The sequence below is a fragment of the Candoia aspera genome, chromosome 6 (assembly GCF_035149785.1).
Source record: "Candoia aspera isolate rCanAsp1 chromosome 6, rCanAsp1.hap2, whole genome shotgun sequence".
NCBI lineage: Eukaryota > Metazoa > Chordata > Lepidosauria > Squamata > Boidae > Candoia > Candoia aspera.
Genome location: NC_086158.1, coordinates 64,594,229 through 64,621,602, shown reverse-complemented (window position 1 = coordinate 64,621,602; position 27,374 = coordinate 64,594,229). Strand labels below are relative to the sequence as shown.

Here is a 27,374-nt window from a genome sequence, read left to right as displayed (position 1 = left end):
TGTGTCACCCAGGGCAAACATGGATTCCACACCCATTTTGGCACCCCCCCAGCACTCATTCTGGCGCCCCCCCCAGTGCGGTGCCTGGGGCACATGCCCTGTTTGTTGTCCCCCCCCCCCCAGTTGCAGCCCTGACTGTAAGTTCTTCATGCTGTTTAGAAGACAAGTTGTATGGATTGAAATACTAAAATAAACTATCAACTATCATCCCCAGTATTCAACTCCCTTTATTTTAGAATAAATACATATTGGAATTTGGATACTAAGCATATTTCACTTTAAGGATTTACTTTTGAAGACTTCTCAAGGATGAGCAATGACCAAGATTTCCAGTAACAATAGATTCAGGCATACTTTCTTTTAGTGACATACTTGAGATGACTTATTATTGGATAGAATATAATAGCAAGCTTATAAATTAACACCAGGTTTTGGAAGTGAATATATTTATTACATTTTTATACCACATTTCTGAGTAAAAATCATAATGCAATATATGTTGGTGCATGTGGAGCATGTGCAGAGTGCTGGAAAGTGTTTGGCCCAAGAGATCAGAAAGAAGACACCAGGCATTTCAACAAAAATAGTTGTATTCAAACAAACAAGAGAACATAAACAGTGTCCTCCTCTAGATCCCCAGAGGGGCTCAAAACTTCTAAATACAAAAAGCATATTTACAGTCTCTCACACAAGCACACACACACACGTGCGCTGAGCAAGGACTGGTTTCAAAAACAAAAGAAGGTGGAGAGGTCTCAAAATACAGCTTCCCTTATATGGTCATCCAACACTTAACCTCTCTGACCTCTGTTACATTTTAACCTGAGAACAATGGATGCCTGACCTATTGACTCTGCCGATACTTAAGTATTTTGTTACCATGGTACCCTGGCATCTCTGTGGCTTATTCCTTGCAGAATAACACATACCAACGATATATACATAAGGATAATAATGATTATTAAAATGCCACTAATAAATTTTCAAGGACTGTAAAAAATTCAAGGTAATATAAAAATACACATTAAACATTCTAGGTGGGGAGAAAAGTTCATACAGAGAAGGCCTGGGTGAAAAGACTGGCTCCTCAGTAGACACATGTGAACATCTACTGACAGGAAATTCTCAGATATCATTGTGGAGAGCATTCCAGGAATTAGACATTAACAGAGAAAAGGCTTATGATAATATGCAAATTGTGGCATAAATACTAGGACTCTAATTAACTGTCATGGTATTACCAAACATGAATGTTTTATACAAATTTTAAAACAATAGTACTCATTTCATTTACTAGAAGATGAACTGAAATCAATAACCTTATGTCCTGAGTATAAAATATAGAGAAAATTATATCAGAAAATATTTTCAGTGGCTAAAAATATTGAAGTATATTATGGAATTGGTTAAACAATATGCTACGCTGCTTGTATCATTTGAATCTCACAATTTTTGAAAGTTACTTAAAATATTTTTTGTAATAGCCATATTGTCTGAAATCTAAACTCTTTGGAAGAATTTTAAAAAATAATTAACTGCATTTTCTAAGACTTTGGTTTTGATGGAATCTCATCTTTGGTACTTAGTAGAATGCATTTCTGTTTCCCTTGTGCCTCTCAAAAACCTATTAGAAAAGCCCTCAACATAAGCAGAAATAAATTCTTGATACTTTGGATCTGGGTTTTAATCAAATTTTCAAAAAGTTATAACTCAGCAGACCATGACTCAACATCTTGCTATATAAGCTACTGCACAGCACAGTAACAATGTGCTTTGTTGTTTATTCATTTAGTCGCTTCCGACTCTTCGTGACTTCATGGACCAGCCCACGCCAGAGCTTCCTGTCGGTCGTCAACACCCCCAGCTCCCCCAGGGACGAGTCTGTCACCTCTAGAATATCATCCATCCACCTTGCCCTTGGTCGGCCCCTCTTCCTTTTGCCTTCCACTCTCCCTAGCATCAGCATCTTCTCCAGAGTGTCCTGTCTTCTCATTATGTGGCCAAAGTATTTCAGTTTTGCCTTTAATATCATTCCCTCAAGTGAGCAGTCTGGCTTTATTTCCTGGACTATGGACTGGTTTGATCTTCTTGCAGTCCAAGGCACTCTCAGAATTTTCCTCCAACACCACAGTTCAAAAGCATCTATCTTCCCTCTCTCAGCCTTCCTTATGGTCTAGCTCTCGCAGCCATATGTTACTACGGGGAACACCATTGCTTTAACTATGCGGGCCTTTGTTGTCAGTGTGATGTCTCCGCTCTTAACTATTTTATCGAGATTTGCCATTGCTCTTCTCCCAAGGATTAAGTGTCTTCTGATTTCCTGACTGCAGTCAGCATCTGCAGTAATCTTCGCACCTAGAAATACAAAGTCTTTCACTGCTTCTACATTTTCTCCCTCTATTTGCCAGTTATCAATCAAGCTGGTTGCCATCATCTTGGTTTTTTTGAGGTTTAGCTGCAAGCCAGCTTTTGCACTTTCTTCTTTCACCTTCATCATAAGGCTCTTCAGTTCCTCTTCGCTTTCAGCCATCAAAGTGATATCATCTGCATATCTGAGATTGTTAATGTTTCTTCCAGCAATTTTAACTCCAGCCTTGGATTCCTCAAGCCCAGCATGTCGCATGATGTGTTCTGCATACAGGTTGAATAGGTAGGGTGAGAGAATACAGCCCTGCCGTATTCCTTTCCCAATCTCAAACCAGTCCGTTGTTCCGTGGTCTGTTCTTACTGTTGCTACTTGGTCGTTATACAGATTCTTCAGGAGGGAGACAAGATGACTTGGTATCCCCATACCACTAAGAACTTGCCACAATTTGTTCTGGTCCACACAGTCAAAGGCTTTAGAATAGTCAATAAAACAGAAATAGATGTTTTTCTGAAACTCCCTGACTTTTTCCATTATTCAGTGGATATTGGCAATTTGGTCCCTAGTTCCTCTGCCTTTTCTAAACCCAGCTTGTACATCTGGCAATTCTCGCTCCATGAATTGCTGAAGTCTACCTTGCAGGATCTTGAGCATTACCTTACTGGCATGTGAAATGAGTGCCACTGTTCGATAGTTTGAACATTCTTTAGTGTTCCCCTTTTTTGGTATGGGGATATAAGTTGATTTTTTCCAATCTGATGGCCATTCCTGTGTTTTCCAAATTTGCTGGCATATAGCATGCATTACCTTGACAGCATCATCTCGCAAGATTTTGAACAGTTCAGCTGGGATGCCGTCGTCTCCTGCTGCCTTGTTATTAGCAATGCTTCTTAAGGCCCATTCAACCTCACTCTTCAGGATGCCTGGCTCTAGCTCACTGACCACACCGTCAAAGCTATCCCCAATATTGTTATCCTTCCTATACAGGTCTTCTGTATATTCTTGCCACCTTTTCTTGATCTCTTCTTCTTCTGTTAGGTCCTTGCCATCTTTGTTTTTGATCATACCCATTTTGGCCTGGAATTTACCTCCAATGTTTCTAATTTTCTGGAAGAGGTATCTTGTCCTTCTTATTCTATTGTCTTCTTCCACGTCCGCGCATTGCTTGTTTAAAAATAATTCCTTATCTCTTCTGGCTAACCTCTGGAGTTTTGCATTTAATTGGGCATATCTCCCCCTACCACTGTTGGCTTTTGCTTTCCTTCTTTCTTGGGCTACTTCTAGTGTCTCAGCAGACAGCCACTTTGCCTTCTTGGTTTTCTCTTTCTTTGGGATGTATTTTGTTGCCGCCTCCTGAACAATGTTGCGAACCTCTGTCCAGAGTTCTTCCAGGACCCTATCTACTAAGTCCAGTCCCTTAAATTGATTTTTCACCTCCACTGCATATTCCTTAGGAATATTAGTGAGCTCATATCTAGCTGATCTGTGGGTCTTCCCTAATCTGTTTAGTCTGATCCTAAATTGTGCAATAAGAAGTTCGTGATCTGAACTACAGTCAGCTCCAGGTCTTGTTTTACCGACTGTATAGATGTCCGCCACCCTTGGCTGCAAAGGATGTAGTCAATCTGATTTCGGTGTTGTCCATCTGGTGAAGTGAGATTCCATCAAAACCAAAGTCTTAGAAAATGCAGTTAATTATTTTTTTTAATTCTTCCAAAGAGTTTAGATTTCAGACAATATGGCTATTACAAAAAATATTTTAAGTAACTTTCAAAAATTGTGAGATTCAAATGATACAAGCAGGATAGCATATTGCTTAACCAATTCCATAATATACTTTGATATTTTTAGCCACTGAAAATATGCTAAGAATGTGCTAAGAATGTATTAAATCTCTACACTTCTATTTCATCATATGCCAAATTGCCTTTCAAGGTATTTCAAGAGGGATATCCTATATTTTTCACATTAAAGAAATGAAATCTCCCACATTTTCTTAACTGACTTTCTCATTATCAACTTCTGTTTTCATCTGCAATGCAATTTAGAAATAATGGCTATTCCTCTGATATTTGTAAAGAACCAGTGCAGTTTAATAGCTAAGGTAGTGAATTAGGACTGGAAAGACCAAAGTTCAAGTCCACCCTCAGCCATGATATCTCAATAGTTGATTTTGGAACAGTCACTTTCTCTTAGCCCAAATCTACCTCACAGGGTTATTGTGGGGATGTTTGGCATACAGATATTCCTTTTATATTGTCTTTTAACCATATAGGTACTCCCTGCAGCTGCATCCACAGATGGGCTTGACACTTCATGGATGTACAAAAGTGTGGGGCTTCAATCACACCATCATCTTTACTTTTTCACAGCCACACACACATGGATGCCATTAATTTTCTGCTTATTTATTCTCCTCTATTATTATTAGTTTATTTCATAATGCATTTGTTAATATTAAGGTATAGCAAAGCTTTCCTTGTGGATTAAAAGGAAGTACAACAATATGTTAGCAACCATTTTCCCTTTTTTACATATCCAGTATATAACATGCATGTACCCTTGCACTAGGCCATTTTCTCTTTCTCAGATATCTCCATAGAGCAAACATTAGATACAATCCACAAATGTATTCTCTCCCATTTCCCCATGTACATACCTTCTACAGGCCAGGGATGGGACCCAAATAAATCACAGGGGCTGAAACCTATTATTGAGTTCAGGCCATAGATCTGGCAACTATAGAATTTGCTGAAGCTTTGTTCTCTACAGGAGTTCCAATGGCAGACATCTCCTTCCTGATGGCAATATGCTAATTATGATGTGGTCTGCTGCCAAAAAGCAGCTGGAGTTTAGCATAAATTGCTATTATATGTTGATGATAAACCTTTTGTTTAGAAGTCATGGGCTATGAGGGATATTAATACTTTTTATCAGCTTATTGCCAATTACATTCTTTAAGCCTTTTAAGTTATTGCAAGAGGAATGTGGATCATCTAAAACTGCAGAATGGCAGTATATTTAATTAAAATATCTTCTATTTTCATTTGGTTGAAATGAGTTAGCAGCATCTAAAACCCCTGAATTACAATCAACACTGAAATGGGTTTTGGATTATTCTAAAGCTACAGTATTATTCCAAATCTAAAATCTATAGTTTTTTTTACAGAAAATTGAAGGATATTATTTAAGTGGATTTTGAATTTATGAGCATATGAACAAATAGAGATTTACTGAGTATGGGGCACAGCAAAAAAAATAGATTACTTCTTTTATAATGGAAAGACAGTGTCATTCCCAGACATAAAGTCTTGAATTGATGTTTGATCTCTCCTTATGTAAATACTGATTGATGGTAGTCCATCTGATCAAAATCCAAAGCTTTGTTTTAAAATTACGATTTTTGAAATATATATTAATTTGTTACTTTTTTGTCTCTTTTTTGTCTCTTTCTGTATATTAAAGCAAGAATAAATAAAAAATAATCCCAATGGCATACTTAAGAGGAATAGAACTTGCATGTTCTTGCATACTGAAGAACTTGCATGTGGTTGATGAGACTTTTCTTATTTTCAATTTGGGGAGCTAAATGTTTGAATAATGTGAAAAAAGATAAAGATCAGAGAACAGTAAGAAATGGCAAATACAAAATAAGTCTCAAATATAGCCCTAATACGATACTGCTTAAATGAGAGCAGTACTGTATCTTTAATTCAATGAACAAGTTTCTGCTTTCCTTCCAAAGCTATTTTCATTTGCATATATTTCTATACTGTTTGTTTAACATTTTAACAACATATTGTGAACTTACTTGTTGTCGTTACACAAATAGGTGAACTATAAACAGATTCTCCTTCAGGGTCTGTGACTTTAAGCCGAAATCTGTAAGTTGTTCTGGGCTCAAGACCTTCCACTATATGCTGTCGGGCATATCCCCTAAAAAGAAAGCAATGTTATTTTTTCCAATTACTTTCTAGCATTTTAGACAATAATGTATATTTAAGGGTAATTTTCTACAAATTTCAAAAATGTATTAGCACTGTTAATAGCTGAGCATGTATAGTACTTAATACCTGTGAATGTCAATGCTGTTGAAAAAAATTTACTTAATGAGTAAAAGTGAATCCATTTTTAAATACAATTTTTCTTTATTATGCATCAATGAAGCTATCTGCATATTCATATATATTCTGTGTTGTCATGTGATGACTTCAAAACAGATGCAGAATAAACTCATCCTTGCGTAAATATCTAAACTATGCAGATGTAAAAAAACAACATCGAAGATATGCAAAGACTGAACATCTTTGAAAACAAGAGTCAGAACATCTGCAGAAGTGTCATCAAATATACACTTGCAATGTATTTTCAAGGACGAAAAGACAAGGCTGATTATTCTAATGGTGTGCACTAGGATTAGACCAAGACATCAGAATCACACAAAAACTGTCATGTGCTACTGCTTCATTTAATAAAAATCTTCCTAAGATTGTTTTCTAGACCTCTCAGAATAATTTAAAATTTAAAATACCACTGATGATGTAAGATAGCTAGGTTGATAAATGATGAAAAAGTGCTGCAACAGTCTAATTCTGCCACCTAGTGAAAAATTGTCCACAGAATCTTCCCAAAAATACATGGTAATTCAAAACAAAGCAAGTAACAGCAGTTAGGGGATCACCGACAGGCAATGCAACTGTGTACTCTCTCTCTCTTTTTCTCTGTATGATAAATTTCCAAATGTAGAAAATAGTTGATAATCATTAATAACTTAAGAAATATGACAAAAATTGCCTTTAGAGTGGTCACTACAGTACCAACTTTACTGTAAAACATTCTACTTGTTCCACAAACACCAGAAAAACAAAAGAAAGAACCAAAACCACTGAAGTTCTGCCCTGCGGAAGCCACTTTGCAAAGATGTCATGATCTATCCCTGTGTTTAAAAGGAATGCTGCCTTCTTGTGAAGGCGTTAAAGGAGCAAATTCAAAGGGAATGCCTCTTTGGTGGCCCTTAGGGTAGCTCACTGAGTGGGCCAACCTGTTAGTCTCTAATCAAAAGGACCTGCTTTTTAATGCCAGGTTGCTTGTTCATAAAGCATCTGTTATCCAGATTTAATCCTGGCTGAAAATGGTGTCCAGGCAATGTATAACGAGACCTGGGAGAAGTTAATCTGTCTCAGTATTGCCTTCTATGTTAACCTATGATGCAACAGGCTAGCTCTGAGAGTAGGATTCTACTTATCTCATTGACTAGAAACTCCATCCAACCATCTAGAAATCTGAATGTTTGCAACCATGATACTGTTTATGTACTGTCTACCTGCTGCACAAGTGTTTCTTCCTGAGCCAGCCAAGGTAATCTCTTGCATGGCAGTGAACTATTCCAGACTTCTTGTCCTGGGTGTCTTTAACATCTGCCCTAAGGTTACCCAATTAGGAATGACTCAGGATTCCGGTCCCCCATGACAATGATGGAGATGTCCTAATTGGTATTTGGCTCCATGCATACAGTAGGATACACACTGGATTTGGTATTCTGTTCAGCTAGCCACTGATCTGAAAACAGATCTGTAACTCTTCTGTCATGGACACATCATTTTGTGGTCAGTTTTAGACTGGCAGCTGATATATATTTCTGCACAGTGGATGATCAGTTGAAATAGTCTGACCATATCCCTGAAGAATCTGAATGAATTTCTGATGGGCTTGGGGAATTTCCCACCTGATCTGTCAGTGATACTGTTGAAACTTGGCTGATCTGTGGAATTGGGGAGTGGCTAAGGCAGTTGATATGGGACGCGGTGGAGCTGTGGGTTAAACCGCTGAGCTGTCGATCGGAAGGTCGGCGGTTCGAAACCGCGTGGCGGGGTGAGCTCCCGTTGTTAATCCCAGCTCCTGCTCACCTAGCAGTTCGAAAACATGCAAATGTGAGTAGATCAATAGGTACCGCTTCGACGGGAAGGTAACGGCGTTCCGAGTCGTCATGCTGGCCACATGACCCGGAAGTGTCTATGACAACGCCGGCTCCAAGGCTTAGAAACGGAGATGAGCACCGCCCCCTAGAGTCGGATTCAACTGGACTTTACGTCAAGGGAAACCTTTACCTTTTAAGGCAGTTGATACAATCACTTCTACATATCTTCCTTCTAGCAGAGTTAAATCAACAACTTGATTTACTAGGGAACTGAGTAATGAAGACGTTAGGTAGAAGGTTAGAACCTAAGTGGAGAAACTCCAGGATGGATCAGTTTACACACTGATTTGGGATCTATGTAAGGCCCATCTGAACTCAAACTCAATGATAGCAGATGCAGCAAAGAGGATTTATTTCTCTGCCCCCACTGCACCTGCACCAAACAGTTGCAGTGGTTTACCATATTCTGGGATAGCTTCTCCATTAAGATATTAGGGTAGAGAGGTCGGAATAGTCAGAGGATCTTTAAGAGCAATTTTCATCATTCTTTGCAAACAAAGTAGATTGAATTTTCTTTGGCTTGAACTCTATGTTGAGGTTGGTCAAAAAGAGTTAATCTTTGCGTCTGTCCTATACATATGGACTATTTTCTGCTTGTTGTAGAAGTTGAGAGTTGGAATTTCTCAGGAAAAGATAATGGTTATGGCAATAGCCAACAGTTGCCCAGCTTCAAGGCAGAGAAGCAAAAGGCAACCCCTTCTCCTCTAAATTAGGGTTTTTCAAACTGTGTTCACAGAACCCTAGGGTTCTTTAAGAACTTCATGAAGTACCATGACAGATTAAAGGCAAGAATAAAAGTTCATTCAGAAGCTGCAAATTTTCTATCACTAAAGCTTTTTCTCTTTTTCTCAGGGGTTCAAGAATTTTTTTTTAACTAACAAGTTCTGCTGCATCAAAACATTTGAAAACGCCTGCTCTAAATCATGGGAAGTATGGGGGAAAAAAACATTAGAATTAAATTACAGTGAGCATAAAGGAGGAAATGAAATTTCATCATAACAGATGGCAATCAGCTGTTTCAGTGGTTTCCTAGAATGCAACAAAGATTCTTATTTAGCATTTTCATATTGTTTGTTGAACAGTCTTAAGCTGAGTACAAGCCTGGAGCCTTATTAAGCTATGCCAAGTGTTTGGGAAATTCTGCTGAGATTTGCCAGTGAGCCTGACACATGTAGATATTGAGGATGTGAACAAGTTGTATGTGATGTGCCAACTGCTTGCTTGACCCTTGCCTTCCTGGCTAATTAAATCAATCAGGCTGGGATTCACTCTACAGTTAAGAAACGTGATCAGTGCCTTCCTGAGTGTAGAAAGTGTTTGTCCCTGCTGAACATAGGCAGTTACAGGACCTTTACTGAAAAATCCTTCCCTTATCCTGTAAGATCACTATAATTATAAGCAAATCTCTAATATTCCATTCTTGGGTAAAGTGATTGAGAAAATCATCTCTTGCACTTCTAGGTGTATTTGGATAAAACTGATTATCTGGATTGATTTCAATCAGTCTTTCATTTGGGTTATGCTGCTGAGGCTGCTTGGTCACCTTGGTGTATTATCTATGTTAGAAACCATACGGGAAGAGCATAGCTGGGTCTTCCAAACTTCTTCGCAGTTTTTGATAGCACTGAGCATTATATAGAATGGTCATTTGGTGGTGATGGTCACTGTGGTCAGTTTTGCTAGAATTCTATCTTTTCCCTATGCTATTCTATATTTGCATTGAAACTGATGGGGGAGGACATTTAGAGCTTTGAAGTGGGTGCCATCTTTCACTTTCTGTAAGTCTACTGCTTTCTATTGTTTTTATCTTTCTATCTCCAAGAATGTTATCAGTACTCTTTTATATTGTCTAATCTGGATAATGGGCTGGGTGAGGAAAAACAATCTGAAATGAAATCTAATAAAGAGATGCTGCTGGTAAGGAGGAAACTGGAGTGAAGACAGCTTGGGACACAGTTGTCTCCCAGAAAGAACAGCTCCAATTGTCACTGGAGTACGGCTTGAGTAGGCTGCAATGAAAAACAGGATGCAAACGTTTAAGATTGTGGGGCAGATCAAGTTTGAAAGTTACAGGGTTAATTTGTGCAATAATAGGGAAAGGACCAACAAATTTAGGACCAAGTTTCTTGGAAGGTTGTGATGACTTGATGAATTTCGTGGAGAGGTAGACTTTATCCCCCACAGTAAACACCGGTTGGGGGGAACGTTTAGCATCTGCATGCTTTTTGTAGGTGGTTTGGGCATGGGAAAGGGCTCGTTGAATGTTGTGCCATGAGTCTTGTAGGGTTTCAGCCCAGTCAGTGAGAGAGGCTGGCAGTGATTGTGGGTGCGGGAGTTCGAGTATCGGGACGAACTCCCGGCCAAAGACAGTTTTAAAAGGAACTTGTCCAGTGCTTTGATGTACCGCGTTGTTGTAGGCAACTTCAGCAAAAGGAAGCAGGTCCACCCAGTTGTCTTGTTGATAATTGATGAATGCCCGTAAATATTGTTCCAGTGTTGAATTAACAGCTTCAGTAGATCCATCCGTCTCTGGATGCCACGCAGTGGAAAGGGCTTGTTTGGTGCCAATCAGTTTTAAAAATGCCCGCCAAAACTGTGACATAAATTGTGAGCCCCTGTCACTCACCAAGCGGGCGGGTATTCCGTGGAGACGGTACACGTGTACGAGGAAGAGGCGTGCCAGCTGTTGCGTGGTGGGGATGGAAGCGCATGGGATAAAATGCGCTTGTTTGGAGAAAAAGTCCTTTACTACCCAAATGACTGTTTTTCATTGACTGGGTGGGAGGTCGACAATAAAATCCATGGATATGTCCTGCCATGGGTAGGCAGGGGTTGCCACAGGTTGCAGAAAGCCTTGAGGCTTGCCAGGTTTGCGCTTGGTTGTTGCGCACACAGGGCAAGCGGCCACATAAGTTTTAAGGTCCCTTAGAAGAGTTGGCCACCAGAATTGACGCCTGATGAGGTGAAGGGTTTTAAGGTACCCAAAATGTCCAGCCAACTTATCGTCATGGCAGCGCTGGAGGATCGTCTTTCGTAAAGCCTCAGGGACATACAGACGATCGTTTCGCCAGGCAAAATCCTCAGTAAAAGTTAGTGTTTAAATTTGCTTGCAACCAAGTGTCAGATTTCAGGTGGAAAAGCAACTGTTGTTTCAAGTCTGATGGAATTGGCAGACGCGCCGGACGGGAGGGAGGTGGAGCGGTCTGGCGTTGAGCCTGTTGCGCTCGCGTCTGACTGCGCATCACAGCTGCCAAACTCAGTTGCTTTTCAGTCCATACAGTACCCTGTACCGTTGGCCCAGGGCCAGCATCTTGGGGTCTGCATGATAAGGCATCTGCTAAAAAGTTTTTTCTGCCTGGTATAAACTTGAGTGTGAAATCAAAGCGAGTGAAAAATTCGGCCCATCGAAGTTGTTTGGGGCTGAGTTTTCGACTGGTGTTTAATGCCTCTAAGTTCTTATGATCAGTCCACACTTCGAAAGGGTGGGAAGCCCCTTCCAATAAGTGACGCCAAGTTTCCAAGGCTGTTTTGACAGCAAACGCCTCTTTTTCCCAAACATGCCACCTTCTCTCTGTTTCTGTGAACTTGCAAGAGAGGTAAGCACAGGGTTTTAGAGTGCCAGATTGGTCTGCTTGAAGCAGAATTGCTCCGATGGAGAAGTCGGAGGCATCAACCTGCACTACGAAAGGCTTAGTTGGGTTAGGATGCTGCAAAATAGGTTCAGTGGTGAAAATCTGTTTGAGCGCATTGAACACTTGTTGGCAGGCTGGGGTTCATTTAAGGAGCGCGCCTGGGTTCTTGGAGCGCCGCGTATCCCCTTGAGCTTTAGTTTTTAGTAGTTCAGTACGGGGAAGGGCAGTTTCAGCGAAATTTTGGGCAAATGCCCTATAAAAATTGGCGAATCCAAGGAAACTCTGTAATTGCCGCCTGGTACGGGGAGGCTCCCACGCCACAATGGCTTCAACCTTGGCAGGGTCCATCTCAATGCCCTCTGCTGAAATTCTATACCCCAAGTAATCAATCTGTGATTGATGGAAGGCACACTTGGACAGTTTCGCATACAACTCTGCTTTTCTCAGTTTAGCAAGCACTTGACGCACCAAGTGAATATGTTCTGCCATGGTTTCAGTATAAATTAATACATCATCCAAATACACTAAAACCCCTTTAAATAGGTGGTCATGCAAGACCTCATTGGTAAGTTGCATAAAAACCCCAGGTGCCCCAGACAGACCAAAAGGCAACACTTTGTATTGGAAAGCCCCCAGAGGACAGTTAAATGCGGTTTTCCACTCATCCCCCTCCCTTATGCAAATGCGAAAGTAGGCTTCCCTTAAATCTAACTTTGAGAAGATTTTGCCCTTGGCCAGATGTGATAACATATCTTTGATGAGGGGCAAAGGATATTTATTTAATATTGATACTGCATTGAGCCCGCGGAAATCGGTACACAGCCTCAAGGAACCATCCTTTTTAGGTCTAAAGAGGACAGGTGCCCCGACCAGGGAATTTGCCGGCTCGATGAAACCCCTAGCTAGATTTTTATCAATGAATTCCCTCAGCGTGGCCAGCTCCTTAGGAGACATGGGATAGATTTTTGGGTGAGGTAATTTCACATTGGGCAGAAATTCAATGGCACAGTCTGTCTTTCGGTGCGGTGGTAAGCGATCTGCTTCCTTCTCTCCAAACACATCTGCCAGGTCTTGGTATTGCTTAGGCAGTCCTTCTAGGGGTTGAAGTGTCTGTACAGTAGTGGTAGCCACCCATCCACCCTCAATGTCCTCCAACAAGTCCTTTTCTGGTGCTTTATAAAACCCATCAGCAAACGTTACAGTTCTATGCAGCCAGTTGATAAAAGGATTTTGTTGTACGAACCAAGGCATTCCCAAAATAACCAAAGGACCCCCCACTGGAGCTATGACAAAAGGCAATTTCTCCCAATGGGTACCCATTTGCAAAGCTACAAGTCCCGTAGAGTGGGTAACCGCTTTTCCCCCAGCCATAGTTCCATCCAATTGCGTGAAGATCATTGGTCGTTGCAAAGGGAACGTGGGCAGTTCTAGGGCGGCTACAACATCGGGGTGCATTAGTGAACGTGAACAGCCCGAATCTAGCATAGCCCAGACTTCAACAGTTTTGGTTCTAGATCCCAATTTCACTTTGACAGTCAGTGTAGGAAAATTCCCACTCACCGAATCGTGGTCGCGCCCGGTTTCTTCCACCTGCCCAACGGCGCCCTTCAGAGCAGGTGGTAGCCTTTTCCCGCCTGCTGGTTGAAGTGCAATTCCTCCTCCTCTTCTCCAAATAGGAGGTCTGAAGGGTCGACTTCTGCGCAGGCAGCCCTCATCTTACGCGATAATGCTGGCGATTTTCCCGGCGCTTTCGCCGGCCGTTCCTCCGGTCTGCGTCTCAGGCACGAAGTGGCACGATGCCCTTCTTTCCCGCATCTTAGGCACTGACCTTTCGCAAATCGTCGTTCCCTTTCCTCTTCCCAACTTTTCATTTTCGGGCGGCTTGAAAATCCAGGGGCACGAGCCCCCCTACTAACTCTGGTTTGCCTCAGTTCCTTGCTATGGGCAAACGTTTGTAGAGCGTTTTCCGCGTTGCCCGCCAACTGAATCCACCCATACAACGTTTTGGGGTCGTCCCGACACAAAGCCCACCGGAGGACCTCCGTCTCCAGTCCCTGTTTAAACATTTCCACTAAAGTCGACTGGGACCAATCCTCCACCTTTCCCGCCAGGGCTTTAAATTCCAAAGCGTAGTCTGTGACGGAGAGGGTTCCTTGATAAAGTTTTTTCAGGGCGCTTTTCACTCTCTCTTGGGCCAAGGGGTCTTCGAAGTGCTGTTTTAGTGCCCACAGAAACTCATCAAAGTCCTCTAACTCCGTGGCTTCTGCTTGGCATAACTGCACATACCAATCCACTGCCCTCCCCTTCAACTTGTTGGCAATAAAATTAATTTTGCCCTGCTCCGAACGAAAGCATCGCCCCCAATCATCCATGTAATGTCTAGCATTGGTAATGAAAAAAGAGCGCGTGGTAGGGTCACCATCGAACTTTACCCCAAATGGTGGAAAGGTTATCGGCTCCGCCGGCTGCGATGGCTCCGCAAACGTCAACGCACGTCGAGCCCTCAGTGGTGGCCGCTCCCTGGTTGTTCTCGACATCCTTCCCCTCGATTGTCGGGAAGCCCGAGTCCTACGTCTTCCCCTGAGTGACGGGGACCTCTCTCTCGGGTAAGCCAGCTGGGAGGGGTCTTCTTCCCAATCTTCCTGTAGGGACCCCGACCCTCTGGGAATATCCTTCAGGAGGGTCACTATCATGTCCATTTTATCCTCTATTGCCTTCATGCGGGCAGAGGTGACGGGCTCTTCTAAGGGTCTAGTTGTCACCACCACCCTCGGTGATAAGGGGATTTCATGTTCCCAGGATGGCTGTGGTGATTCTCTCCCCGTTCTTGCTTCCACCTCGGGTTGAAGTTCACCCCTTGTGGCACCCTGCACCGCCAACAATAGGTCATCCAATTGGGCATCCCGCTTCTCTCGACGTGCTGCCCTTTGGGCTCACAAAGTCGGAGCTACCAGGGTCTTTGTCGAGTCCGGCTCCTCTTCGCTCCCCTCACTCTCACGTAGTTGAGGTTCTGTCATCGCTAGCGCTCCCCGTTACCCAAACTTTGGATGGGGCTAGCGGAAGATGATATAAATGATTCTCAGCTTTATGTAATGGTTGCCTAATCCCAAATACTCAGTCTCACAAGCCTGGGCTTAAAGATAACTGATTTATTAAAGGAATAGTATGCAAATACAGAGAAAGCTGAGAATGAGCAAAAGCGCGCCAAATACAAATTTAAAAGCCTTGCTTCCAACCCAGTCCCACCCCGAGCGCTCGTTAGCAACCACCCCCTCCCAGGTGCTAGCAACCATTACATCTGCCTGGGAAAGTAACCTTGAACAGAGTTGCAAACCCAAACATACATTCCAAAGTAGCAAAATAAGGAGCACAGCAATAATGGAAAATACCAGAAAACGTTCAAGCATGTAAGACACGGAAGAAGGGTTTGACATGTGAAACGTTACGATGTTAACAATACATCGAAATGGTGAACACGACAAGGTGTGTTTGATTCCCAGTATTTAGGAAAATTGTAAAAAATGCAACTTTTGGCCAAACTTTTAAATGTTGTTTTTAATTATATTGACAGTACTGTCATTCTTTATATTTTGTATTTAATTGTGGTAAGCTGTCTTAAGTTCTTACGTAAATGGAAAGGTTGGATATATAGACAGATAGTAAAATGTTGTAAGAACTTAGCTGTACTAAAATAATAAAGAGTAAAAGCATTAGGGAATATTGCACATTTCCATGCAGTAAACCCCTTGGTAGCATCTGTTCCATCAGTGATTATATTACATTTCAAATATTCCACTGAGTTACATAAAAAGCAGTGACAGTGTTCTGCAATCCAAAGAACAGAATATTCTAGTAACATTACAGCTACAGCTAAGAATTGATTTCAGAAACTGATCTAGATGGTATGTCAGTTTAATTAGTCTTGTATGTCAGGCTTTTTTTTTTTACTTGTAGAAACAAAATAGTAGAATTGAACTTACGTGTAAATCAAACCATATTTATGCAACTTAGGGTCTTCTTCTTCAACTGAAAATTTTAGCCATTGCTCTTGAGGACCTTTTCGTTGTTGTTCCAAGTCCCAACTCAGTTCAATATTATGATGGCTCACATGGCCTACAACTGGAGGGTGTGGCCTTAATATGGGATGTCTTCCTATAAATGAACATCAAAATTAATTTAGTATGACAACATATACAAACAACTTTCAAGAACTGAAGAAATCAAACTATAAATTAGAAATGAGAATAAATCAGCATAAACAATATAAAATAGCAGCAGCAGAATTGATTGTTGTTTGCTTCAAAAAAGCCTTATAAAAGCTTATAAAGAGAATTTTAACTTTGCATTTGAATGGCCACAGGGACAGAATTTCATGCTATATTATTATCTAGCAGATAACATCCCCTATCTCTGAAAATCTAAATGTACAGCTAGGCTTAGTATAGAGGAAGGGAGAGTACAGGCTGAGGCATACTGAATTTTCACCTAAAGTTTCTATCCTGGTCTCAGACTTTTGTGTGCTCCACAAAAAACAACCCAATATTTAATAAGTAAGTAAATTTATTTATTCGGTCAATGACCAGCAAAATTTAAAAGAAAAAACAAAGTACAATCGAGAAATACAATAATAAACTACAAACTAACAAAATATATCACATAATAATACAGCATTCACTCTGCTATTACTGTACTAATACATTTGTTACCTTATGGGGTGAGCAATATTTAATATGTAATATAATGAATTGGTACATCAGGTTAAAATAGTATTTTTTCTATTTCTCAAATATTTTCTAAGGAACAAAACACAAACCCAGCAATATGGATTACCAGTGGTTAGATTTCCCATACACTGACAAAAAATATAAAATTAATTACATAAGATAAACAAAGTTTATGTGAGTTCTAAAGATTAAAGAAAAACACTCCTAGAATTAATACCATAATCAATTATATAAACATTCCTTTACTGCCTGAATCAGTAAAGGCTAATCTAAAATATACTATAGTCTTAATGATTTTTCCCAAGTCTAAAAAAAATAACAACTTTTTATATCTCAGGAAGTCTTCCTATAGTTAACGAGCTCCAATTGGAGTCTCTTTGGGGACAACCCCCCCTCAAACTACATGTACATATTCTTCATATTTTATTTGATATTTTTCCCCAGACATAATTGTTAGAAAAACTACTTTCCCTCAAATGTAAAAATTGACCATAAACTTGCCCATTCTACAAATATAGACAAAAATAAATCTCCTTAAGATAGGATTCATAAATAGAAGTATTACACAATTTCAAAGACAATTTGCTTACCACTGGACTATGGAGACTGGAGCTTTAGAATTAATCTAAATATTATTTAAATTAGGTTAGGCTAATGAAACCTTGGAAATTAACTAAATTTCCCCAATAAAGCTTCCTTAAAATATTGGTCACCAACCATTTATGGCATGAATTGTAATGTCTTCCATGGAGAAGGCTACATTTGATCTTTCAGTGTCATGTCAAGAGACATTTTCTAAAAATGAGGAGGGATGAGGAGAAAAGCTAAACTTTATTTTACATTTAATTGACATTTAATTGACATTAATATCAGTATGATTATCTTATCTTGTATTTAGTGACTTTCCATTTCTGTTAAAAGTGAGCCAGTTTGGTGTAATGGTTAAGACGTCAGGCTAGAAACTGGGAGACCATGATTTCTAGACCCATCTTAGGCACAAAGCCAGCTGAGTGACCTCAGGCCAGTCCCCCTCTCTCAGCCCTAGGAAGGAGGCAATGGCAAACTACTTCTCAAAAACCTTGCCAAGAAAACTGCAGGGCAGAGTCCTTGGTGCTCTCTGAGTTTTGTTGTTTTCTTGCAGATGTTTCATTGCCAGACTAGGTAACATCTTCAGTGCGAACAGGGAGTGGGCCTTGCTCTGTTTATATACTGTCCAGCTTGTGTTGGTGGAGGTGTTGTTCTCTCCTTGGGAGTTCCTTGATTGGTCTGTTGTTTGCTGCTTGGTTGGTAGACTGAGTTAACAGTTATTTGATTAGGGTATATTGTGCTGTTTGATTGTTCATCTGGTGTTGATCCTAGTGTTAATCTTTGCATACCTGGGTGTTGATGGCTGGAGAGGAAGTGTTCTGGTCTTTTGGCTTTTCTACCTGTCTCTTCTGAATGGTATGTAAATGTTGTTTACCTCTATGTGTCTGTTGATGGCTGCTTTGTTTGAATGCCAGGCTTCCAGGAATTCTCTGGCATTTTTGGATTTGGCTTGGTTTAGGATGCTCACAGTTCCCCAGTTGAAAGTACGGTTAAGCCTGTCCATGTGTTGTGAGATTAAGGAGTTCTCATCATGTCTACTGACTGCTAGTTGGTGTTTGTGGATGCGCTCTGCTAGTCTTCTGCCAGTCTGTCCTACATAGTGGCTGTTACAGTCCTTGCACTGTATGTTGTAAATAACTGTTTTTTCACCTTGGGCTACTGGGTCTTTTGGGTTACTTAAGATGTTTTGAAGAGCTTTACTTGGTTTATGTGCTACAGTGATGCCATGCGGTTGTAACAGTCTGTTGGTGGTTTCTGAGATGTTTCTGATGTACGGCAGCATTATCCTTTTCATAGCTTCTGAGATTAAATTAGTCCCATTAGATTAAATTAGTCCCATAAATTTCAATAGGTCTACTCTAATAAAGTTAGGATCCAACCTACAGTAGTTACTATGTTGACGCTGCAATCCTATGCATGAACAAGATGTCTCTTTTTGTATAGTGCAGAACAAACAACTGTTTTGCAGCTGGACTTGCACTTTTTTGCCCTAGTTTTTGATGGAGGTTGAGGGTTTAAAGGTACAGAATAGCTTCAGGTACATATTTTGCTATGCCCCCGAAACAGAAGAAAACACACTGAATTTCCCCAGCACTAGGATACCCATGCAACCCACAGGACTCAGTTTGCACACCACATTTAATCCGACTTGATCCCAGTAAAATGAGTATGGAATTGCAAGCTTAGCCCCTTAAAAACAGTTTTCTCCAATCTTACCCAAAGCCTAGATATACTGGGAATACAACTGATATGATTCAAAACTCCTTAGAAAATAACTGAAATTTTCAAACAATCCAGATGCTAGTTCAAGTCAGTCTATTCAATTTAACCTATTCAATTTAAAATGAAGAACAACATAATAAAAATAGTTAACATTAGAAAGATTTCTGAATTAAGCAAAATGTTGTCTCTTAAGGAAATTGAGGTTAACATATGTGTAGTAACCGGTAAACCTCACCTAGAACCTATTAAAATTACTACTAACCAAGTATGCATGTATATATGTACACACACACAATATATATATATATATATATATATATATATATATATATATATATATATATATTCATGAATAAGTCAAGAATTTTATGTGCCAAGACTTCCAGTAGGAACATGGCCAACTGAACAGCTGTCCGCGAGTTCCACGGACAGAACTGACAGCGGAGGCTTTTTTTCGGGCTCGGGCAGGCTTTTTCCTGAAGCCCAGAGCTTTTTCATGAATAAAGAAAAAGCTCGGAATCACCCCATTTGCCCTCCAGAATGCCATCTTGCAGCCAGAGAATTGCAAACAGCGTTTGCGATGATCCAGTAAGAGATGACAGGAGGTGGGGATGTCACCATTTCCATGCCGCGCTGTAGCCTTAAAGGGACATTAGGTCAAGCCACCCCATTTCTAAACCACCTAATTTATATATTTTTTAAAGTTTATGTACCTTAAGAGAGGCTTTCTACAGCAAGAAGAAGTAGACTGTCTTGGTGCTTATCCTTACTTCTGGATTAAATTTTTTAAACCTGTTTAAGTTTTGGCTTGTTTCCCTATTTAAAGATCAAGGAGGATTGAGAATAAATAATTGCCTCCCTGCTATTATTTTTGTACTGAATTTGAAGGATTTAATATTTTCCTACACATTGAATCTGCTGTTTGAATCTCCAGCCTTCTGTTCACTTTCTCTAAGAGCTGCTTGTTAGCATACTTTCCCTTGTGTCAATATCACTCAGAAACTTTCCATTAACTCCTATCTGCATGAGTCAAGTATCTACAATGGACAGAAATATATAGAATAGTGGTAGGAAGGAAACAAATGTTTTTTGGGGGAGGGAAGTTGATTTAGAGATATATTTCTTTTCCTTTTTTAATATAAGGGGAAGGAGCAATTGCATGTAGTCAGCGGTATATGTGCTAATGGAATGATTTATAGAAATAATGTGATCTTGGTTTGATATAGAGTAAGGGATTGATTATGGAAATTGCTGTATATTCTTGATAAAAGTTGGAAGTAACTTTTTATGTAATCCTTAAAAATTATTTTCTTTTTCACACTTTAGATTTTTTTAGGGTTTCTTTTTACTTTTTTGTAGTTATCTTTGCTTCAAACTTAATAAAGTTCTTGTTAAAAAAAAAAAAAGAATTTTATGTGCCAAGTGCACCCCAAATATTGGGTTTGACTTATCTGTGGATGGACTTATCGAAGAGTATGTATGGTAATATTTTTTTAAAGTACCCATATTACTCATATATACTCATGCATAAGCCCAACTGCAGATAAGCAGACCCTCAAATTTTTGTCTTAGAAGGTTATCATCACCCTGTAAACCGTAAACTCAAACTAGCTATGGTGACAGTAGAAAGGGGATTAGATTCTTCTTCCCAATGTGCAGATCAATCAGAGAATAGCCTGTCAGCACACATATTCCTACCCTTAAACTATTCAAACTCCCAAATTAAGGGGAAAAAACAGGCTGTAATTTTTGAACCCCATACCTTCCAGTGATATCACTACCATCACCAGAATGTTTTCTGTATCCCACTGGTAGGTCAGCCACTGATCCAAAAAAAGATGTCCACCCTTGTCCTAAATGATCACGTAGTGGGTAAGACTGTTAAACTCTACCCTAGCTTCAGGAATGGCCATCCCCTCAATGAGTAGCAGGAAAATAACATGTGATAATGTCATACCAAGATAAAGCCAAACTCCAGAATGCTTCCCTTGAAATTGGATGAAGTGTGAAAGATGGAGCAGAACCCTGTGATCTTATGTGAAATCGTAAACAATTAAGCTATGTCTATACCTTTCTATCAGCTTACTCTGTCAGGCTCCACTTTTTGTTTTATTGCAGTTAGAATAAAGAATGAATTGGAGGAATTCAAGAAATTTGCTTTAAGTCTTCTAAGATTACATCTAAGAACATACTAAATTTTACATAATGAAAGTTAAAAGAATTCAATTTTCAACAAACTAACTGCAGATCACTTAGCTCATTTTTCACTAGCCAGTAGAGAGGTTCTGTGCTTTTAACAGTGGTATAGTAGAAGCAGATAAACATTTTAAACTATTAAATTGTCTGATTAATCTGAAAAGCACAAAAACATAGCTGGAGCAAACTTGAAAACCTAGATTCTTTACCTCTTATTTAAATTATGCTTCTTGGCCTTTTGGCTAAGATCAAGTGTAGTATCAACTTGGAAGTAATTATCTGATTTTTATAGTGAGTGTATTTATGCCCTAAAGTAAAAGATGAATGATTCAATGTATGCTTGTAAGAAAAGTCTGGCTATTAAAAAATAAGCACAAAACAAAAATACTGGATGCTATAAAAATGATGGCTGGGTTTAGACTCAATTTAGATACAGTATAGTATATTCACTTCACAGTTTTGACCAACAAGGAGCCTTATGACATCATGGTTACATTAAAACAGGAAACAGAAGCATTATGGGTTGTAGGATTATGCCAAGAATTACTGTTTTGCCTTTAGAAAATTAAACAAATTGATATTTTCAGTGCTCAGAAACCCAAACCATTAGTTTAACATACATAAAGTTGGCCCTAATGCAGATCTAGAAGGAAAAACCAGATAGTATGAAACTTGATTTACCAGATCTGTCTAGAAAGGACTTTGCATGCAACAAGTCAAATTCTGTGGCAATTTACACCTTTGCATAATGTTATTATACAAATGATACAAATTAAGTTATTTATGTCATATTGCAAAGATGATGTACTCCAAGTTAATGGACCATTCACAAATAACAAAATTCTCTCTTCTCAATTAGCCCGTAAAAATGAGATTTCATAGTAATTTTAGTAAGCAAGACAGCTACATAATTACTATACATACATAAATATATATATAGTTCTATCATGAGATCATGTATTTCAAAAGAAAGAAAAGCACAGGCTCATCTAACTTTATCCACTATTCTTTTTTAGTGAACTGTTTTTTTTTTAATAATGAAAAAACAAATTAAATCAGCCAAAGTTCCCAATCAGCCAACCTTATAATCTCTTGCTACAAAGTCAGTTTTGGAGTTTACTTTAACTTCTCCGGAAACATTAAAACTTATGAATAATGAAAAATAAAATAGAACTGCCTTTCTGTTAAGTAATCTGCTTTAATTATTGAAAGCAATTACTTTAAGAAGTATTACTCACTTAAGATCTCCTTTATCTTGTCCTGAGGGAAAGTAAAACTCATGAAACAAAAACAGGTGACACAGCAAAAGTAACAGAAAGGAGACACAGACATATTGATATTTCTCTGTTCTTCCACCTCCCAGTAAAGATAACAATTGAAAGATAATCCTCAAACTCTATGAGCACTGACATAGCACTACTTACATGGAAAATCCATCATGCTCCCAGAATTGGTGAATCTACTGATGTGTTTGTGGATTGTCACTATGACATCAGCCTGACTCACAAAAGATGATCACCATAACCTAGTCTCATGATTCAGCATTCATTATTCACCCCCTCCTCCCTCCATTGTATTTGCCTTGGTTATTATGAGACAGGTGTTTCCCACTTTATTGAGCTAGTAGACAAAGCATGTCATGGGTGTTCTAAAGAGACTCCTGCACTAGATGCTAATTATACAAAGCTTTGGAAATGCCCAAAATATGGAGACGTTTACAAAAGTGGAGTCCATCATGCTCTCTGAGCTTGGTTATTTGCTTGCAGATGTTTCATTACCAAACTAGGTAACATAATCAGTGCTAGTGAGTCTGAGGTTTGCTCCCTGTTTATATACAGGTTGTTTTTCGATAGATGCAGATCTATTGAAATACAACCCACACTAACAAGTGCTCCATTACCATAGTAACAACCCAACCTTCCTCAAGAGGAGCTGTGTAAGAACATAATTCAAGGGAGCACAAACACACTGCAGTAACCTAGAACACCAGAAAAAGGAAAGAGACTGCCTAGACAACATCCTCCAACAAAATGGATACCCATGCAACTTTATCAAAAAGTACCTGACCCCCAACCCACTACAGCACAACCAACAAAAACTATGAAAAGCAAAACATTACTATACACCAAAAAATCTCAGAAACAACCAACAGACTATTACAACCACACGGCATCACCGTAGCACACAAACCAACTAAACCCCTCAAAAATATGTTAAGTAAACCAAAAGACCCAGTAGCCCAAGAAGAAAAAACAGGAGTCATCTACAACATACAGTGTAAGAACTGTAACAGCCACTATGTAGGACAGGCAGGCAGAAGACTAGCAGAGCACATCCACAAACACAAACTAGCAGTCAGTAGACATGATGAAAACTCCTTAATCTCGCAATGCATGAACAGACTCAACCATAGTTTCAGCTGGGAAATTGTGAGCTTCCTTGACCAAGCTAAATCCAAAACGGCTAGGGAATTCCTGGAAGCTTGGCATTCTGACAAAGCAGCCATCAACAAACACATAGAGATAAACCACATTTAAATACCATTCAAAACAGACAATTAAAAAAGCTAAGGAAACAGACCAGAACACATCCTCTCCAGCAACCAACACCCAGATAAGCAGAGATTAACACCAAACAAGCAGAAAAGAATACCCTAATCAAGGAACTACCAAGGAGAAAACCACATCCCCAACACTGGCAGGGCAAGCTACTGTTTATAAACAGGGAGCAAACCCCACACTCAGCTGCACTGATGATGTTACCTAGTTGGGTAATGAAACTTCTGCAAGCAAATAACCAAGCTCAGAGAGCACCAAGGACTCCAAAGTTAACCCTGTGCTACATATATTCTCCTCTATGGGATTTATAAAAGTTCTAGGTATAGCTTCAGAGGCAATACAGGTTTTTGCATTTGTAGTAACTGTGTAGAAGAGGAAATTTCAGATACATTGCATATTACATCTGGTGAAATTCCTTACTCTACACAACTTCTAAAGACAGAATCCTGTGTCCTTGCATATGGCCAAATCACCTCTGGTAATCAGTGGGGAGACAAATGTTGCAGTTTGGGAAATGGCAATTCCTTCCATGTTATTTGTGCATATAAACATGATCTTTCCCCCACCCCAATCTCCTCCAGAACTGAAGAAATAACCCTTAAAACTGGTGGCAGAGCTGTAGGTAATATGGAGAACTATCCCATCACATTTTTCTTTGTATGATATGGTGGATAAATGTTGACCATATGCAGGACTTAAATGGTTCACTTGTTTGATCATCTGTTTGCTCTGTAAGAATTTTTTTTTCATGAAATGCTTTTGGAGAGTTTTGGGAAGGAGCAGGGAGGAACACTGAGCCCAAATAACCTGTTTGAGTAGGTTTGAAGAAAATATATTGATTACTCATTGGAATCATGTTATAATTTCTAAACTGCAGATTCTATCAGAGAAAAGCAGAAAGACATTTACAGGTACTGCTAGGGCAAATGCAGTTCTCCTTGGTGAAGAATTACTAAGTTTCAAAGGCACATTATCAAAGTTTTAAAAAATTCCAATTTTCTCAAATAATACAATTAATGACTAATATCTGTTAATAATCTTTCCAAGAAAAAAAATTACAGGATTCAACGGTTATCAGCTGGCAGTAAAGTTGTGTTTGAGTTTTTTATTATATATCATCCAACTGTTAAGAAAATGTTCTCTATTGATATCTTTGCAAAAACTCTAAAAAAGTTTCTCCAGCACCTTCTACTATAGGATATCAGCACTAATGCCCATTCATTCCCCACTACAACCAAAATACCTGTTTTTGGTATTTTGAAATTGAAATTTCATCTTTCAATTTTCCTGCATTTTCTATTCTTTTCTCCTCATATTCTAAGAAAAAAGCTCCATTCTTTCTACTGCACTCCTACTCTGAATTGTATATTCGTTTAGTCGCTTCCAACTCTTCGTGACTTCATGGACCAGCCCACGCCAGAGCTTCCTGTCGGTCGTCAACACCCCCAGCTCCCCCAGGGACGAGTCTGTCACCTCTAGAATATCATCCATCCATCTTGCCCTTGGTCAGCCCCTCCTCCTTTTGCCTTCCACTCTCCCTAGCATCAGCATCTTCTCCAGGGTGTCCTGTCTTCTCATTATGTGGCCAAAATATTTCAGTTTTGCCTTTAATATCATTCCCTCAAGTGAGCAGTCTGGCTTTATTTCCTGGAGGATGGACTGGTCTGGTCTTCTTGCAGTCCAAGGCACTCTCAGAATTTTCCTCCAACACCACAGTTCAAAAGCATCGATCTTCCTTCTCTCAGCCTTCCTTATGGTCCAGCTCTCGCAGCCATATGTTACTACGGGGAACACCATTTCTTTAACTATGTGGACCTTTGTCGTCAGCGTGATGTCTCTGCTCTTAACTATTTTATCAAGATTTGTCATTGCTCTTCTCCCAAGGATTAAGCGCCTTCTGATTTCCTGACTGCAGTCAGCATCTGCAGTAATCTTCGCACCTAGAAATACAAAGTCTTTCACTGCTTCTACATTTTCTCCCTCTATTTGCCAGTTATCAATCAAGCTGGTTGCCGTAATCTTGGTTTTTTGAGATTTAGCTGCAAGCCAGCTTTTGCACTTTCTTCTTTCACTTTCATCATAAGACTCCTCAGTTCCTCTTCGCTTTCAGCCATCAAAGTGGTATCATCTGCATATCTGAGATTGTTAATGTTTCCTCCAGCGATTTTAACTCCAGCCTTGGATTCCTCAAGCCCAGCATGTCGCATGATGTGTTCTGCGTACAAGTTGAATAGGTAGGGTGAGAGAATACAGCCCTGCCGTATTCCTTTCCCAATCTCAAACCAGTCCGTTGTTCCGTGGTCTGTTCTTACTGTTGCTACATGGTCGTTATACAGATTCTTCAGGAGGCAGACAAGATGACTTGGTATCCCCATACCACTAAGAACTTGCCACAATTTGTTATGGTCCACACAGTCAAAGGCTTTAGAATAGTCAATAAAACAGAAATAGATGTTCTTCTGAAACTCCCTGGCTTTTTCCATTATCCAGCAGATATTGGCGATTTGGTCCCTAGTTCCTCTGCCTTTTCTAAACCCAGCTTGTACATCTGGCAATTCTCGCTCCATGAATTGCTGAAGTCTACCTTGCAGGATCTTGAGCATTACCTTACTGGCATGTGAAATGAGTGCCACTGTTCGATAGTTTGAACATTCTTTAGTGTTCCCCTTTTTTGGTATGGGGGTGTAAGTTGATGTTTTCCAGTCTGATGGCCATTCCTATGTTTTCCAAATTTGCTGGCATATAGCACGCATTACCTTGACAGCATCATCTTGCAAGATTTTGAACAGCTCAGCTGGGATGCCGTCATCTCCTGCTGCCTTGTTATTAGCAATGCTTCTTAAGGCCCATTCAACCTCACTCTTCAGGATGTCTGGCTCTAGCTCACTGATCACACCGTCAAAGCTATCCCCAATATTGTTATCCTTCCTATACAGGTCTTCTGTATATTCTTGCCACCTTTTCTTGATCTCTTCTTCTTCTGTTAGGTCCTTGCCATCTTTGTTTTTGATCATACCCATTTTTGCCTGGAATTTACCTCCAATGTTTCTAATTTTCTGGAAGAGGTCTCTTGTCCTTCCTATTCTATTGTCTTCTTCCACTTCCGCGCATTGCTTGTTTAAAAATAATTCCTTATCTCTTCTGGCTAACCTCTGGAATTTTGCATTTAATTGGGCATATCTCCCCCTATCACTGTTGCCTTTTGCTTTCCTTCTTTCTTGGGCTACTTCTAGCATCTCAGCAGACAGCCATTTTGCCTTCTTGGTTTTCTCTTTCTTTGGGATGTATTTTGTTGCCGCCTCCTGAACAATTTTGCAAACTTCTCTCCATAGTTCTTCCGGGACCCTATCTATTAAGTCCAGTCCCTTAAATCGATTCTTCACCTCCACTGCATATTCCTTAGGAATATTAGTGAGCTCATATCTAGCTGATCTGTGGGTCTTCCCTAATCTCTTTAGTCTGATCCTAAATTGTGCAATAAGAAGTTCGTGATCGGAACTACAGTCAGCTCCAGGTCTTGTTTTTACCGACTGTATAGATGTTCACCACCTTTGGCTGCAAATGATGTAGTCAATCTGATTTTGGTGTTGTCCATCTGGTGAAGTCCATGGA

At 39.8% G+C, this 27,374-nt stretch overlaps 1 protein-coding gene across 1 annotated transcript in view; it reads right to left on the bottom strand.

The window, feature by feature from the left end:
* The window catches only part of FANK1 (fibronectin type III and ankyrin repeat domains 1), an 88,815-nt gene that overhangs the window by 32,021 nt on the left and 29,420 nt on the right, over nt 1-27,374 (bottom strand). The window contains exons 2-4 of the mRNA XM_063307820.1: nt 20,771-20,861; nt 15,955-16,126; nt 6,177-6,301 (exon numbers count right to left, since the gene is read on the bottom strand). Of these exons, the coding sequence (XP_063163890.1) occupies nt 6,177-6,301; nt 15,955-16,126; nt 20,771-20,861 (388 nt within the window). The remainder of the gene's footprint in view (nt 1-6,176; nt 6,302-15,954; nt 16,127-20,770; nt 20,862-27,374) is intronic.